Here is a 17,204-nt window from a genome sequence, read left to right as displayed (position 1 = left end):
AACTACAAGCTAGAAGCCAAATGAAAAGCCACGACAGCAATGACAACACTGTGCTTTTTTTTCAATTACAGTTGACATAGAACATATTAGTTTCAGGTGTACAACAGTGATTAGACATTTATATAACTTATGATCACCTCAATAAGTCTAGTAACCACCTGATACCATAGTTATTACAATATTACTGACTATATTCCCTATGCTGTACTTTACATCCCTGTGACGATTTTTATAACTACCAACTTGTACTTCTTATTTCCTTCACCTTCTCTCATCTCCACCTTCATCTCCACACCCTTCCCATACCCAAACCTATACCTCTGCCCATCTGTATCAATTAAAAACATGGACTCTAAAACTCAGCTTCCTGGTTCAAATCCTCGTTCTGTTCCTTATCAGCTGTGTGCACTTGGACAACTTACTTAGCCTGCCTATGCCGGGATTTCCTTATTTGTACAATGAAGATAATAACAGTACCTACCATATAGATTGTGGTAAAGACAAAATGAGTCCCCTCTGGCGACCATCAATTTGTTCTTTGTATCTGAGTTTCTTTCTGTTTTGTTCATTTGTTTTTCAGATTCCACATATAAGTGAAATCATATGGTACTTGTCTTTCTCTTATTTCACTTAGCATAACACCCTCTGATCCATCCATGTTGTAGCAAATGGCCAGATTTCATTCTTTTTTATGGGTGAATATTACATTGTGTATATGTACCACTTCCTCTTTATCCATTCGTCTATTGACAGATACTCAGTTTGCTTCCATATCTTGGCTATTATAAATAATGCTGCAATGAGCATAGGGGCGCATATATCTTTTTGAATTAGTGTTTTGTATTCTTCGGATAAATACCCAGAGGTGGAACGGCTGGGTCATAAGGTCATTCTATTTTTAACTTTTTAAGGAACCTCCAACCATTTTCCATAGTGGCTGCACCAATTTGCAATCCCGACAATGCACCAGGTATCCCTCTTTTCCACATCCTCGCCAACATTTGTTGTTTGTTGACTTATTGATGATGGCCATTCTGACAGACGTGAGATTTTTCATTGTGGCTTTAATTTGCATTTCCCTGATGATTAGTGATGCTGAGCATCTTTCCATGTGTCTATTACCCCTATGTCCTCTTTGGAGAAATGTCTATACAGGTCCCCTGCCCATTATTTAATCACATTGTTTTTTGCTGTTAGTTGTATGAGTTCCTTATATATTTTGGATATTAACCCCTTCTCGGTTGTGTCATTGGTGAATATCTTCTCCCATTTAGTAGACTGATGGCTGTTCGTTTGTTGATCTTACAGTGTCTGCAGCTCCCTTTTTTACCAGGCAGATGTTGCTCTCCAACTCCCCCTGCTGGACAGCTAACCTTTCCAAAGTCCACAGCCTCAGGCTGATGTGACACCCATTTATGCCTCAAAACGTACAAACATTAAAGAGAAGCTACACTTGTTAATCATGTTTCACTAACTTCAATGCCACATTAGAGAAAGGGGGAACGCCTCAGTGTAAAAATATATGAACCACTTGTCAGAAAAATAGGCATCTAAAAGTCTCCATTCTGTTCCTTTCTAGTTATGTGATATTAGGAAAGTTATTCTGAGTTTCCCTGGGCTTCACTTTCCTCATCTATAAAATGCGGGTGATGATATCCACCCCATGTGGCTGCTCTACAGATGACATGAGCTAACACTTGCCACAATGCCTGGCCTGCAGCAGACATCCAATCGTTTTCTCTCTCCCTTGGCACCCCAGTGACTTCATCTATGAGATGGTAATACTTCAACAGGCTACTGGTGGGAGGTGGCTGGGCCAAGGGAGAGAACAGATGTGTGTCAAAACACTTTGTAAACCATGAGGTGCTACGTTAATTAATCCATCAGTGCCTGCCTGGCACTTTGAAGAGACCAAGATGACAAGGCTAGTTTTGATCCTTGCAGAATGTTATAAATTTGTGGATAAAATGAGCCCGCATGAGAGGAACTACACTTTAAAGCAGTGACTTACGTTTTACAGAAAAAGAACGAGGGGGTCATAGAGGAAAGAAAAACTGGTTTGTGTCTAAGGTGGAGGGTAGGACAAGAATAATCACAGATGGCTTCATGAGCGTGTTCACACTGGACCAGTTTCTTGGAACAAGTAGGATTTGGGGCAGCAGAAATGAGGAGAGAGCCTCCCGGAAACGACCTGCACACAAGGAGCTTACCTTGCTGCTTTTTCCAGGTAGAGCGTAAAACAACCACTGCAAATCAAAACTTCTTACCTCATCAAATATTACTCACCCCACTGCCTACACTGAGAAAACAAAAACAAGCACAATATGGAAAAGGCAATTTATAACAGCAAGATGAGGCTCTGATTTCTTCAGCACATTATCTAACATGGTAGTGATAACATATTATAACAAACTATCTGAAATTAAGATGCTTGGTGGCTTATTCCATAACAACTTCACAGGAAAACATAATTTTCAATTTTTTGCAAGTTTTTCTATAAACTCACATGTGCTCAATGTAGAAAATAAGGAAGAAATAAGTATCATCCAATATACCATGATCAATATGCATTCATCATCAATATTTGGGTATATAGTTCCTTCATCTTTTATAAAAAAAAGCATGTGAAGAGCAGATTTCATATACATATTCTGCTGTTTTCTTTTGCTTATTATTATAACACATATTTTCCCATTGTTGGGAACTGGAAGAGTCCACTCAGAATCCATGTTGCTATAAGACAGCCTAAGAAACTAATGTGTAATAATTTAGAATAGAGATTTCTGGTTTCTAGTCCACTTAAAAGCTTACAAGTAATCATTCCTGTCCTCACAAGAAAAAAGCTGGACAAACTGATAATCAACGATCTTTCCAAGATGCATCAGAGAACGGAGGTCACAGGGTAAACCGAAGCCCCCAAAATTAGACACAGGCAGAGAGAGAGAATCCCAGTTAACCGGGAGCAGAAGCCCGCTGCTAGAGCCACTACCAGGGGAGCACATAAACTATAATTAATGAATTATTGGAGGACCCGTGTAGACAAGCTTGAGAGTTAAAAACTCTTAAGGGCCCCCATACTTTCATTATTTTATCCCCAGAGGCCCCCACTAGGTTCTCTGAGTAAGGACTGGAGAATAAATATCCAGTGCTTCCAGCAGGGGGAGTAAAATGTAATCATTTGGAAATACACATAGAGAATTCTGTTCTCAACAAAAGCTTGCCCTCACGGAAACTATTTTGCCTGAGCCTAACAAACTTGGGTTTCACCAGAGCCTACCCAATCTGGGGATAGGGAAATATTTGAATAAATAATGGCTGAGATATTCAAAATTAATGGTAGATGCCAAACTCCAGATCCAGGAAGCTCAAAGAACGGGATAAGTATCCAAAAAAAACCAAAAAAAACACAACTATACCTAGGCATATCATACTAAGACTGCAGAAAATCAAAGACAGAAAATCTTGAAAGAAGCCAGAGGAGAAAAATATAGAGAGAAAAATTAAAATTACATCAAACTTGTCTTCAGAAACTATGCAAGCAACAAAAAAGTGAAACATTTCAATTGTTGAAAGAAATGTAATAGGAAAGTGTTTTGGGGTCCCCAAGATCATCTTTTCATGTTCCATAACTCACTAGAGGGATTCACAACACCCAGAAGAGCTACTATACTCATGGTTATGGTTTATTACGTATTAAAGTAAAAGTATACAGATTAAAATTAGAAAAGGGAAAAGGCACAGAGGGCAGAGTCAGTGGAGTCACTGACAGTAACTCAGTGGAGTCACACAGACAGTGTGAAATCATTCTCGGAAATGATGTGTGACACGTGTGAAGTGTTTCCTACGAGGAAGTTCACTGGAGTCTTACTTTCCGAGGTTTTTATGGAGACCACATGATTGTCCTTAGCTACTCAGTGTCTCGTCCCCACCAGAGGTCAAGCTGATACAGGGTGGCCCAGGGTCCGAGGTGAACAAAAACAGATGCTCACCATAAATCTCATTCAGTTTACACTATGTGAAATGGCCCAAGGCCCCAGGTTTACAAATACACTCTTCTCAGACAGGATATCTCAGGGACTTAGAGGTTATCTCTCAGGACATGGTCAAGAACCAGTCCTGAAGAACTTTGCAAGGTATGGAGTTTGGACAACCCAGACCGGATGAGTTCATACTTTACTACATAGGAAGCCATCAAGGAAACAGTTGCCTAGAGAGGAATAAGCTCACCAGACGGTATTAGAATTAGACACAGAGCTCCTTGGTTCTGTGTAACCCCCTCCCATGCAGGCAATATGTCCTCAGCAGAACATATACTAGAATATGGCCAATCAGGATGGTCATCAGTGTTCCTATCTCCTTGCTGAAGAGTCCATCATTGGGAAGAGGACTTCGCAGGAGCTTCAAATCCCTGGTCGAACACGGGATTATTGCCCTAGGATATTAGTGTGATGCAGAGAAAGGAATTGCAGGAAAGGTCCTATAAACACGCAGTAAGACGACAGCCACCTAGAAGGCAGTAAGAAAGGGCACAGGAGAAACCAAACCCATTGACATGCTGATCTTGGACTTCCAGCCTCCAAAACTCTGAGAAAATACATTTCTGAGTTTAAGTCACCCAATCTGTGGGTTATTTTGTTATGGCAGCCTTAGCAAACTAATAGGCATAAATACCAGGAGGCCAGGATCCCTGGAAGTAATTTTAGAAGCTGACACAGAAGATGTTGGGCTAGCTTATTATCTAGGCCCTTTTATGCAATCATCTTTTCAGAGGATCCTCTGCTTTTGCAGAAAAGGACACATTTGGGACTCTCCAATATGCAATAATAGTAGCCTGACAGCCATTAAGCAATCTTAAATCTGTATTCAGGAAATTCTCAGCTCTGTGATTTACGGTCACGTGGGTAGATGTCAGTTGCTAGAATTAACATTCTTAAGCATTCAAAACTTAAGTAATCTCAGAGTGCATAACATTAAAAGACTTTCAGAGTGACCCCCATATGTCTTAACTTGTATTTCAAAAAGTTGCTTTATTTAAGATTAGACCCTATTTCGTTTGCCATCATTTTTAGATCTCTGTATATCCTAAGCATTGTCTGATCTAATCAGAAGAAAAACCACAGTAATATACTTTCTTCCAGCTGAGTTTTTTTAAAAAGATTGACATATGCTGAATTTCCCACAGCTACAGCCTTTCAGAGTCTTGCTCTTTAAGAAAAACGAAACTAAACTAATAGTTCTATAGAGACCTTTTCAATGTAAAATAACTTGTGGGAGTTCATTTCAAAGCATTTGAAAATTCTAATGATCTAGCTACCTACTCACATCAATACTGCTCATTAGAGCCTCTTTTTACTTGAAAGGAAGTATCACAAAAAAATTTGAAAGAAAAATAAGATTAATGGAAGCTTATACACCCCTCATCAACAACTGTATCAATCAAAAAACAAAAACTAAAATTGTCTCCAACTTGTGGTTCCAGCCATGACAGAATAGCTGATGTTAAACTTAGCCTTCCTGCCATAAACTAAACAAAATATCTAAAACAACAATGTTCAGGATTAGACAGCAATCAAAACAGAGCTACGATGAAAGAAGGGAAAGAGGGAAGTGAGCTTCACATTCACCCTGCTTGGGAAATTGAGTGCAAGCAGAAGCTGCGTTTTCATAGGGCAAAGGAAACAGACTAAAGTCTGAGGTTGCCACAGAAGACTTGGATTCAAAGATCAGATTCTGGAAAGGAGGGAATTACACAGGAGAGAACTTCAGAGAAGGAACTCCTGAAATTGTATAGAAATTGTTCTCCCATCCTTGACCCCACCTGCATGAGCAGAGATGAGACTCCCCAGACGCCTAACAGGGAGTAACTGCTGGGGGCTGGAGAGCCGAGCAGAACTATCAGAGGCTGCACAGTGCTGGGAAGATGGAGTTCTAACCCAACCAGAGCAGAGGGACTGGATCCTACTTTCAGATGAGTCCCCCAGAAAACATCAAGCCCTAAGAATATAGATTATGCTCTAGGAGTAAGGTCAAAAACGGAAATAAACCCACCATCTCAGTCTAAATCCAATCTTCATCAGAATTGAAGTGATCTGCCAGTAACTTAACTGGCAACTAGAAAATGTCAACGCTTTTTAGAGGAAGATAACTTCATCCAGAGCTTCTACAAAGTATTATCCACAACATCTAACATGAAATAAAAATGTATCAGGTGAGAAGAATCATGGTAAAGAGACTTACAGCCAAGAGGCAGAAGTAGGTACAGAAATGATCCAGGTATTGGAATCAGGAGAGACTTCAAAGTAACTGTAATTAACATGTTAAAGAAAATAGAAGATTGACAATGAGAATGACAAGATGGGGTACACAACAGGGAATTAGAATCTTTTTTTAAAAGAAATCAAGTAGACATCCAATAATTGCAAAAGACAGTATCAGAAATTAAGAATTTATGAGATGGGTTAACAGTGAAAACACGGTTAATGAAATTGAAGACAGGTTAATAAAATATACCCACACTGCAGCACAGAGAAAAATAAAATAGTAGAAAAGAAAATTAGTCATCTTAAATTCATTATTGGGGAGATACTCTCTTACTTACCTTCCTTTTTCTTCTTTCTCCCAAACAAGTTATTTTTCTAATAAGAGAAAAAGTAGGGTGGGAGTGGCATTTAAAATAACACTTAACCTGGGAAGAAACATCTACGTAATAAGAAGTAGCCTTGTCCACAAAAATTAAGCAGACAGAATGTCTGGAAAATTCACATGCCCTTTTCAAAGCCCTCACCCTCTCCAAATCCAGTGTGCATCAGTCACCTGGAGGACTTGTTAAAACACAAATCGATCACACAAAAAGCTGTACACAAATGCTCACAGCAGCTTTTTTTAGTAAAAAATAGGAACCACCCAGATGTCCTCTATGTACATCTATATGTACATATATGGAATACAGTCAGCAATAAACAGGAATAAACTGAGATACACGACCTAGATAAATCTGAGAATCAAGCCATGAAAAAGGCTAATCCCAAAGGTTACTTATAATTCCGTTTGTATAGCCTTCTTGAAATGAGTTATAGAAATGAACAACAGAGTACGTTGCCCAGGATAGGGGTAGGGGCGGTTATGGGTGAGGATGGTTTGCTATAATAGGACAATATGAGGGATCTTGGTGGTGATAGAAAAGTTCTGACTGTATCAATGTCAATCTCCCGATTCTCTACTGTCGTTTTCCCGAGTCGCCATTAGGGGAAACTAGACAAGGGCACATAATGGTTGAAGTACTTAAGAGATTACTGGGCCTCACCCTCCGTTTTCATACCTGACAATGTGCATTTACAACAAGTTTCTGGGTGATGTTAGCCTGGATCAGCTGAGAACCACTGGTTTACCAAGTAACACCGTGGGGCAAGCATTACTATTTCTATTCTGAAACTGAAGCCTAAAGATTAGACTTCTCCATCAAAGGCATAGGAACACAGGCGCAGGGCCTGAACTCAAATCAGGACCTCTCAGCTCAGGGTTTTTGCCGAAGCAAATGAAGGTCAGGAATAATCTTAATTGTAAGGACTCTCTCGTGTTCAGCACAGAACAGACACCAATGCTTGTAGAATTGGATTGCACAGCCCTAAAATCTAAAATTCAACAAAATGTAGCTTAGTTATAAACATCTCACAACCTTTTATGTATATACATTATGTATATAACTATATATATGTATACACATATGTGTGTATACATATATATATATATATATATATATGTATAAAACCAAGTGTGTACTCGTCAGCCCTTATCCTGTGCTCGAACACGAGCTTAAACTGCTCCTTAGCTTCCTCAGATAAGATCAGGGAGGTGGTCCCTTCCCACTTCATTCTGGATTCCCTTTCTTTAAAATCTACTGAGTTTTCCAAACTGTTTCTGATTAGTTCATTCACTTAATCTTTTCTTTAGAATCCGCAAATAAGTGAGATCATATGGTACTTATCTTTCTCTGTCTGACTTATTTCACTTAACATAGATGGGCGGGAGGGGTGGGGGGTGGGGGGGAGGGTGAGGGGATTGGAGGGCAATCAGTGACCATAGGATGGCCACGGGCTTGAAAATTAACCTGGGGAACGTAATTTGGTGGTTACCAGAAGGTAAAGGGGTTGGGGGGTGGGGGATGAGGGTGAGGGGGATCAAATGTATGGTGATGGAAGGGGAGCTGACTCTGGGTGGTGAACAGTGTGATTTATGGATGATGTGATACAGAATTGCACACCTGAAATCTATGTAATTTTACTAACAATTGTCACCCCAATAAATTAAAAAAATAAATAAATAAATAAAATCTACTGAGTTTTATAGACAGCTACAAGTTCACCCTTAAAAGAATATAAAATCAATCACTATTCGTTAGTATTTTATCAAAATGAACACTTGCCATAGCTTTACTTTCTCAATTTCTAGAAATCTTGAGCAAAGAAAATGTACACCAAAATTCTAACCGAACAAAAATTCAGACACTAAAATTTAGCAGAAAGGATTGGGGGAGAAGAGGAGGGGGCCACAATCTTAAGCAATTCTATGGGATTTAAAAACTGCTTGGAGCTTTTTAGCAAAATCCTGTGTGCCTAGTTTCATGCAGATAATGAAGCAGTTATATTAAGTGCTTACCAAAAAAGGTTTTCTTGCGGTTAACTCTCAAAAATTCCACTTTAAAAGCCCCTCATGTAATAAGCCTCAATAATAGTCTCCTGCGTCTCCATGGCAGAGGTAACAAAGATTGAGGAAATAGGTTTAAATAGCTAAGAGGGTTTACATCCGAAATAAGGAAGAACTTTCTGGTAATGGCAGCTCCTCCAGTCACCTGAAACTACACCCATGCTCACTCTCTACTGAAACACTGGATGGTGAAAACATTCAAACCAACAGGCTCCTCCCCAGCTGTGTCATATGTGGTTTCAGACCTCCTTTCCCACATTAATTACAATTGCCAAAACTGAATCTATTTTGTTAGAATTACAGAACAAACTTAATAAAAATAGACTTCAAATACAGGTAAAGGTCCCAGCAAAGCAGGATCTAGAGCTGAAAGATAATTCCCGTTAACTAGCTGCCTTTTCTTCTACCAGAAAATAAAAAGTGACGCCATTCTGTGTAGTTCTGCATGGACTCTTGCCCAGCCAGCTCTAGTTGCTGACCACCACTGAGGGAAATCTGAGACTCACAAATAAATCAGCATACACTCCCCAATGCCAATCCCATCCCCTACCAACAGAGCCACAGAACCCCTATTTCTTTCCATCAGAACTCTATTCCAGTGCAGTGTGGGAAGGGCCCAGTTTGTCACAACCTGAGAACTGTTTCTACTTTTACCTCAGAACATCCCAGAGGAAGTTATTCATTCAGTGCACAGGGAAACTGGAATCCATGTGTTAAGAAATTAACTTGGAAAGTCTCTTATTTTTTAAGGTAGCATTTATGCACAGATCAGATTCCCTGATTTTTACCTAACAGTCCTATTACGTTCAATTCAAGAAAGACTCAACACATAACATTGTTAAATACTTTTATTTTGTTACAGTCTACCATAAATATGTCAGGAGAGGTTCCACTCAGCCAGATGCATGTGAGAAGAGCCCTGTCCATTCAACTGGTGAACGTCTGAACGATGTGTCATCTCTTATCCCAGCCAGAGCACACACCTTCCATGTTGTTACTGTCCACTGATTGCTTCCAAATCCAGATGACCACACAGTCCTTTATCCCCAAAGTAAGCTAAAATGTTTGTGAAGAGGAGAAATAAATTAAACCCCAAAGTAAAAACTTCTTAAACAGTCTAAGAACTAGAAGGTTTTATACATTTACATCTGTTTACTCACCTATCAAATTCAGGGTCACTAAAAGACAAGGATTAATCATACTGAGCAAAAAAAAAAAAAATCAAACAGAAACCTATATTTAAAGATATACAACTTTGTTAGTTTTGAGAGTGGTTATCTGTTATACAAACAAAAGGAAAATGTAAGTTGAGGTCAATCAAAAACAAATGATTATCTTTATTTAATCTTTCATCAACATGAAAGACTGATGAACGCCGAAAATAAAGCTATATCATTACTAGACGCAACGTCGGTAAAATTAAAACATTTACTGAATGTTTTCTATGGGTCAGACACTGTGATGAAAGTTCACAACTCCCACTCATGACCCCTATTTTAAAGATGTGGAAACTGAGGCTATGAAATGGTTACATATCGTAAATGGCAGGGAGTTGTGACCCTGGCGCTCTTAACCATTCGCACCCAACCAAGAGCAATCAGCCTTCATTTCTGCCTCAACTAATTCTTACCCCAAATGCCCAGCCACTAGTCCAAACCCCTGAATCATTCGCTACCTAAGCAACAGGATCCAGGAAGGGGACAAGAATTGTTTTATTTCTAAGTCCTGTTGATGAAAAATGTGATTTCTAGTATGTTAATTTAAATAAAACTGCATTACAAAATGACAATTTGAGCTCTCTGTAAAGTTTATTTTTAAAAAGTATTTTCCCTTTGCCTGGGGGAAAAAAAACATGCATCTATTTTCATTTTTTAAAAGTGTATTAAAATCATTAAACTCCAAAGATTTGTGCATACAGTTAAGATATGAAAATCAATTATTTGTCTATTAAGGTCTCCTCTTCAAGGCTAATGAGCATCCAAAATAAAGAGAAAAGAAAATCTTCCTTGGTCTTATACAGATAACAAGAACAGTGGTTCTTAGTTAACCTTAGTGTTGATATGTTTTGCCTAAATAATATTTTACTAAAATTCATTAAAGTACTGCATCTTAAATAAGGCATTCATATCAACCAACATTTGCTAACCACGTACAATGCATCCTCCTGGGTGAAAGGGGAGGACACGAAAACGAATGTGGTCCTATCCTAATGCCAAGGAATCCAACAACTTAGAAAGGAAACAGACCAGTGAATCATGAACTATATCATTTACATAAGTATTATATAAAGTATCATATAAATAAATTCACATATAAACAATAAACTTTACATGAATGTTTTATATTAATAAAACATTTACGTTAATAAAAACCCTAGCAGATACAACTGTTTCACTCAGGGTACAGACGAGGAAACTGAGGAAGACCTCTCGAGTCAGTCATCCCAGCGCACGCACTGGTGTACATGAAATGCTGTAACTAGACTACCCTTTTCAGGCCCTCAGTCAATTCTCTCCTAAATCACAAATACCCCTGGAAGGAAACCAGCAGATACCCCCAATGAGTCAGCACTAGAAAGGAGAGGAGTACTGAAAATAAGCTGAAGAAATGAAAAAGCAATGGGGTGACTGTTTCATCTAGTCTGCAACAAGGGTCAACTCTGGGGGAGTTAATGAAGCCAAAAAGATGCACAACAGAAGGACTCGTTCTCTCCCCACCGCTGGAGCCTGGATCACCTGGGGCACAAAAAAGAATGCACGCAGGTCCGGCCTAAAAATCGTACCACAAGAGGCAATGCTGTATCAATTCCTATTCAAAGACAAAGAGGTTAGGGTCACTTGACATACAGGTTGGTGCAAAAGTAACTGCCTTTTAAAAGGTTAAAAATAATTGCAAAAACTGCAGTTACTTTTGCACCAACCTATAGTTAATTCAACACTTGTTGGCAGCTACTTTAGGTGCTTACAGGACAAAATATAATGTAAATAAGCAACAAACATTAATATAAGGCAGAGAATGACAAACACTACAGAATACTATGGTACTACAAAAAAACAGTGCTCTCAGCTGGGAGAAGTGGGAACAGATTTAGGGAAGAGGTGACATTTGAGATCGGGCTTTTCTAGAAGCAGGTTTTCATCAAGTGCAAACTGAGGGAAAGTAGTCTTCCAGGTGGAGGGAGCACAGGCATATGGACAAAGGTGTGAAAATATACAGTTCATTCTGTTATTGACATACAGTATCTTGTAGCTAGAGCATAGTTCTCACGGAAGAAATGAAGTAAATGACACAAAAAAGATGAAAAATTACTATTAACAGTTTATTGCTCACATATTACTTGCCAAGTACTGTTAATAACTTTACATACAGTATCTTTAATCAATCTTCATGGCAACCTTATGAAGTTGATATTATGCCCATCTTATAAAAGAGGAAACTTTATCTTAGAAAGCGTAAGCGCCTCTTGGGGATATTTAATAGTAATTTCCAGGGCTTGGAAAATGTTTACAGCACTTGACCAGGTAGTCCCACCCCTGGTAATGTTTCCTAATAAGAGGTTGTAATGTTTCCCTAAGGAAATAACTAGTCTCAGGCCATTCAGCTAGTAAATAGCAGATACGTTACCTCAAGTCACATTTTACCAAAAAGAGAAACTGACAGTTCAAAGAGTAAAGGAACGTAATAATAATCCCTGAAAGCAGTTTTAAGAAGCCATACCATAAAAGTTAACCAAATGAGGTTAAAAGGAGAGAGGGGAGTGAAGATCCGAAGCAGTGAGTGAAGACCATTTATTAAAGAACTTTATTAGGGAAAAGAGAATAACTACCGAAATGGACAAGCTGAGAACACCTATGGCAGTAACCTTTAAGAAAAACCCCTTCCTCTTAGAAAGGAGAGGCTGGCAAGACAGAGGGGGTGGAGGACATTCCCATCAGATGGCACTGCGCGAAGAGGTAAGATTATCTGTGGAAGACCATGTGACCCAGTGGGAAGAGGGTAGGCTTTGGAGACAGACAGACTCCACGACCTCCTGAATGTGTACCCTGCTCTGAAGCACGTAAGTGACAATTAGAAATATTGTATATAAAGCACTTACAATAATGGCTGACACATTGTGACAGTAATATCACTATTATTATTTTTTCCCCATTCTAGGAATAAAAATAGCTTGGAGTAGGAATTTGAAGAAATTAAAGACCTAGAAAAGCCAGTGAAGAATCTGTTAGAGAAATCCATAAGAAATGCCTGTAAAATAGAGGGTCAAACTGAAATCCCACAGCAACTGTGCAGGGGTCTTAGCCATCACAGTGCCACAAGCATCAGTCCCTCCCACAGAGCAAACTTGCCTGTTCTGGATTCTGCCTTTACGTACCTCTATGTATATGAAGTTTTTATGAGTATACAAGTACATATATACGTATACATGTCAGTATATGAATATGTATAGTTTGTGTGTCTGTGTATATGTGTGTAAAATTTTCACCTATGCTTACTAAACACTGGCAAGGCTGTTTCTGAGAAAGGAATTTGACAACGCATTTTCAGAGACATGTACTCATATACTTTGACTTGTTAGTCCCGTGAGCGTTTATCACAGAGCAAGTCAAAACCTATAAAATCTACGCGCATAACAATGTTCATTATATCGTTATGTAAAATACTGAAAAACTGAAAAACCTAAGTGCTCAACAACTGGAAAATATATGGAATGTCGACTCTAATTTTAAGTGAAGAAAATAAAATCCTACGTACTCATATAATAAGAGGTTGTATTTACCTGAATAAGGATAAGATAGACATATGGGAAAATAAGTTTATCTTTTAAAGTGATAGGATGATAAATTAGTCCTTTTTCTTTTAAAATATGCTTCATTATGGTTATAACATGGCACAGTAAATAAAAATTAGGAAGGGGAGAGAAAGTACTTACCTGTTAACATAAGCTAGACGGGTTTGCAAATTGCTATAATTTTCCAACAGCCCAAAACTATACCAACTGGTAAAGCTCCATGACAATGCCTATCAACACTGCCTTTTGCTTCCCAATGATTCAGTACTAACATATGGAACATTTATTTGTAAGAACAGTACCTCAAAACGGTTGGTTCAGGCATTCCAGGATCTGCACCTCTCTTAAATCCTGGGGGAGAGGGGAAGGGAGGAGAGAAGGAGAATAAACAGTAATTAAAACCCCAGCAGACAAAACATTTACAAGTAAGCCTTTCTTTTTAAATGAACCTAGCGTAGCTAGAATGATACCCAGATCTGCAAGCTCCATCTAGATTTCCCTGTGCTACAAAACGGTTTCAAATCTCCACTAGAGAATGATTATGTCCAGACGAATCCACAGAGAGGACAAACTACCTTCTTCCATCCTATTATACACACCATTAGCACAGCTCTTAGCATGCACTATCTTTCATTATGAGTCATTACCCAGAAAAGAGATATTACAATTACCAAATGACATGGGACGAAAGACTACAAAGAGCAAAGATTTCTTTTAAGAAAACTAAATGTTGAAAAATAATTGAGGATACCTTCTTTTATCCCCTATGAACCTCTTTTTATAAAGCAATCAAAGACTGGAGATAGAAAAAAGGGAGGGGAAAAAAAATTCACGTTATTAACAACCTGATTAAGTCAACACTCTTATTACAAGTATGATTAAATAAACCTTTTACCATTTAAAATACATTTATTAATTAACTGAACATGTATGTTAATTTGCTGAAATAAATGGTTAAAATTAGAGTTGGTGTCAAGAACTGTGAGGGGTATTAAATTTTACCCCATTTTCAAGACAACAAACTAGACTGCAATTTTCAGATATTTATAGAAGACACAAGATTCCAAGTCGGAAACAAAGAACAATTTATTACTCCTAGCAATAGCTGTAGTCAGAGTATCGTCATTTAGGACATAACCATTTAGGGAACCAGGATCTTTTATAATGGGCAGTAAACACCTCTCCCCTTTGTTCTGGAGGGAGAACAAATGTCCTTAAATAGATAATATGGAACAAAGGGTGGTGACAGTCTCTGCTCACAATATTTGTAGAAATTCAAGACACTACAGAGAACTGTCTTCCAACAGGTGATTCACTAAAATCTTTTTGTTGGTAAATGTCCAGATTCTTTACCATCATATGACTCTCTGTCCTATTTTATAGCATTATAATCCCATTATACTCCCTGAAGCTCTAAAAAGGTGTGTTTGAACCTAAATTACACAAGAAAATAAATCTGCTGTTGCAGGTTTTAGTGAGAGCTGAGGTAGAGAAAAGAACCTAGGAACTAGGTTAAACATAAAATTAAATTTATATACAGTGTAAGAAACAGGCAATGATTAATAGGAAGGAGCACTGAAAAGATGGCCTTAATACCAATCTCAACCTGAGTTAGATACCGGTGGGGGGGGGAATCACCATAATGGTAGTCCTAGGAAAGAATATGGCCATTATGCACAAAAAGGAAAATAAACTCCAGGGTAGAAAAGAAAAGCATTATCTACTCTTCAAACCAAAGCTCTTGATACACAGATTGTAGCAACTAACTACAGCTTTCTGGCAAGTAGAAAATAAATCTCAAAAAGAGAAGGCAGGAAAGGTTGATGAAAAGACTTACAGGCAACGAAGAAACCACAGGGAGAAGAGAGCCGGAGCTGGGTAAAGCAGGACTCCATACACACAATGGAAAAGAAGGAAAGGGCACAATGAAGGGGCAGAATAAAAGCCCCCATACTTTTAGCTAAAAGGAGAACTACTCCCAGTGTTTCACTAGCAAAACTGGGCCCTTCTACCATGAAGTGAAAACTGGGTAGGTGGGGAGTTTGGGAGGAAAAGGGGAAACAGCACAGCCTGTTAACAGCAGACTGTCAATTATTTGTTCTACTCCTTAACACCGGTAGAGAGTCACTAAAATCTGGGAAAGTAATGCTTTAAAAAAAAAAAAAAAAAAAAAAAAAAAAAAAAAACTGCATTCAAAATAAGGGAGGAAGATCTTTCTAAGTCCCAAATACTTAAGTATTCCCAGGTTACAAGTTGGCTTGCAATTCATGGGGAAATGGGAGCCATAGGTGCCTGAAGAACATCCAGTACAATCAAAGGCTCTGTCAAGATTAAGTAAGTGTCCCTTCTCTTGGGCAATGCATGACACCTGGAGCAAGCAGCAGCACCTTGTTAAAATCACAGGATTTTAAAGTGTGAAATTTTGTTTTAGAAAATGTCAAACTTTACGCTCAAACTGACAAGAGCTGGGGCTCTTTCCACCGTGCTACCTGAGTAAGGCGATAAGATTAAAAAAGAAAACAACCTACCGAAGATAGAAATAGGATAAAGTCCCCAGGTGCTGCCTTAGGTGAAAATATTTGCCTGAGCATTTACAAAACTTTTCAGTACAGCATAATGGTTAAGAGTAGGGGCCCTGATGCACCCCCCCCCCAGCTTGAGTTCATAGCTCCCCCACTCAACAGCTGGGTGCCCTTCCACAAGGATCAAAACTTCTCTGTGACTCGGTTTCCTCCCCTGTAAAATGGGATCTACAATAAAAGTCATCTACAGCCTTCATTGTACAGGTTAGAATGCAGATGACACAACAACTGTCATAACGCTTCGAGGCAGTGGCACATCCACGACGTCCGCACTTAGGCCAGCCACCCGGGGAGGTGAGGACCACCGCCCCGAAAACCCACCCAGTGCCAAGGAGAGAAATGTGTCGTTTTCACATCCATCAGGTCGTCTCATTCTCCCAACCACCCTGAAAAGCACGTCACCTCCGTTTGGCACATGTAAAACTAGAACGAGAGGGATGGATGACGTACCTTGTTATAAACCACAAAAACAGTGAAGGACGGAACAGGAATTCGAACTCAAGTTAGACCGACCTCACCTGCCCAGCCAGCCTCACGGGACCCGCACGGCCTGGTCACATTTCTCTCTCCCGCCCTAGAAGCCAAACATGGAGTCGCAGCCTCCGCGCCTCCCTCCGTCCCTCCCTCCCCGTCCCCGGTGCTTCTCCCACTGACCCAGGTAAATCACGAGAGGAATGAAGCCCCAGCGAATGGCAAACTGGCCGCCCTTGAAGAGCTGCTGCAGCCTCTGCTTGGCCTCCTTGCTCAGCTTCACCATGGCGACGGCCCAGGAAGAACCCACAGCAGCGGCCACCGCGCCGGGAATCCGAACGAGGAAGGCGGTGCGCACGCGCCGCACATGGCCTTTACGGCAAGAGTCGCGCGCGTCGCCAGCAGAGGTCGTAATTTATCGCCCGTCACCCGCTTCGCTCTCCGCGGCAGCGCCTCGGGAAGGCGCATGCGTGGTTGGTTCTGCCCGCGGGGAGGCCGCAGTTCACGTTCCAAACGCGTTAGGAATCGCCTGGCTTGGCTGATGGCGGGTAATTGAGGCAGTGCGCTTGGGGTTCCTTCAACCTGGAACGCCCTCCCTCTTCCCACAGTCTTACCCGTCTTTTTAAAGTCACCTCCACTGTATGGTGATTACTATTATA

General features: G+C 39.7%; 1 protein-coding gene across 1 annotated transcript; it reads right to left on the bottom strand.

The window, feature by feature from the left end:
• Positions 1-9,533: 9,533 nt before the first annotated feature.
• TOMM7 (translocase of outer mitochondrial membrane 7) lies at positions 9,534-16,905 on the bottom strand. Its single transcript, XM_033087953.1, has 3 exons — positions 16,729-16,905; positions 13,795-13,843; positions 9,534-9,759 (listed from the first exon to the last, which is right to left on the bottom strand). The coding sequence occupies exons 1-3, from the start codon at positions 16,829-16,831 to the stop codon at positions 9,744-9,746; spliced, it is 168 nt and encodes a 55-aa protein (XP_032943844.1). The 5' UTR covers positions 16,832-16,905; the 3' UTR covers positions 9,534-9,743.
• Positions 16,906-17,204: the final 299 nt, after the last annotated feature.

Source organism: Rhinolophus ferrumequinum, chromosome 20 (assembly GCF_004115265.2).
Source record: "Rhinolophus ferrumequinum isolate MPI-CBG mRhiFer1 chromosome 20, mRhiFer1_v1.p, whole genome shotgun sequence".
NCBI lineage: Eukaryota > Metazoa > Chordata > Mammalia > Chiroptera > Rhinolophidae > Rhinolophus > Rhinolophus ferrumequinum.
Note: the sequence above shows the minus strand (reverse complement) of the source record. Positions and strands in the feature narration are given on the sequence as shown.

Excerpts from the sequence above, each read along its gene's own strand:
- TOMM7 (XM_033087953.1), bottom strand. The coding sequence starts at position 16,831 with ATGGTGAAGCTGAGCAAGGAGGCCAAGCAGAGGCTGCAGCAGCTCTTC. Across the intron at positions 13,844-16,728 it reads TCCTCTCGTGATTTACCTGG|GATTTAAGAGAGGTGCAGAT; the intron begins GTCAGTGGGAGA and ends CCTCTCCCCCAG.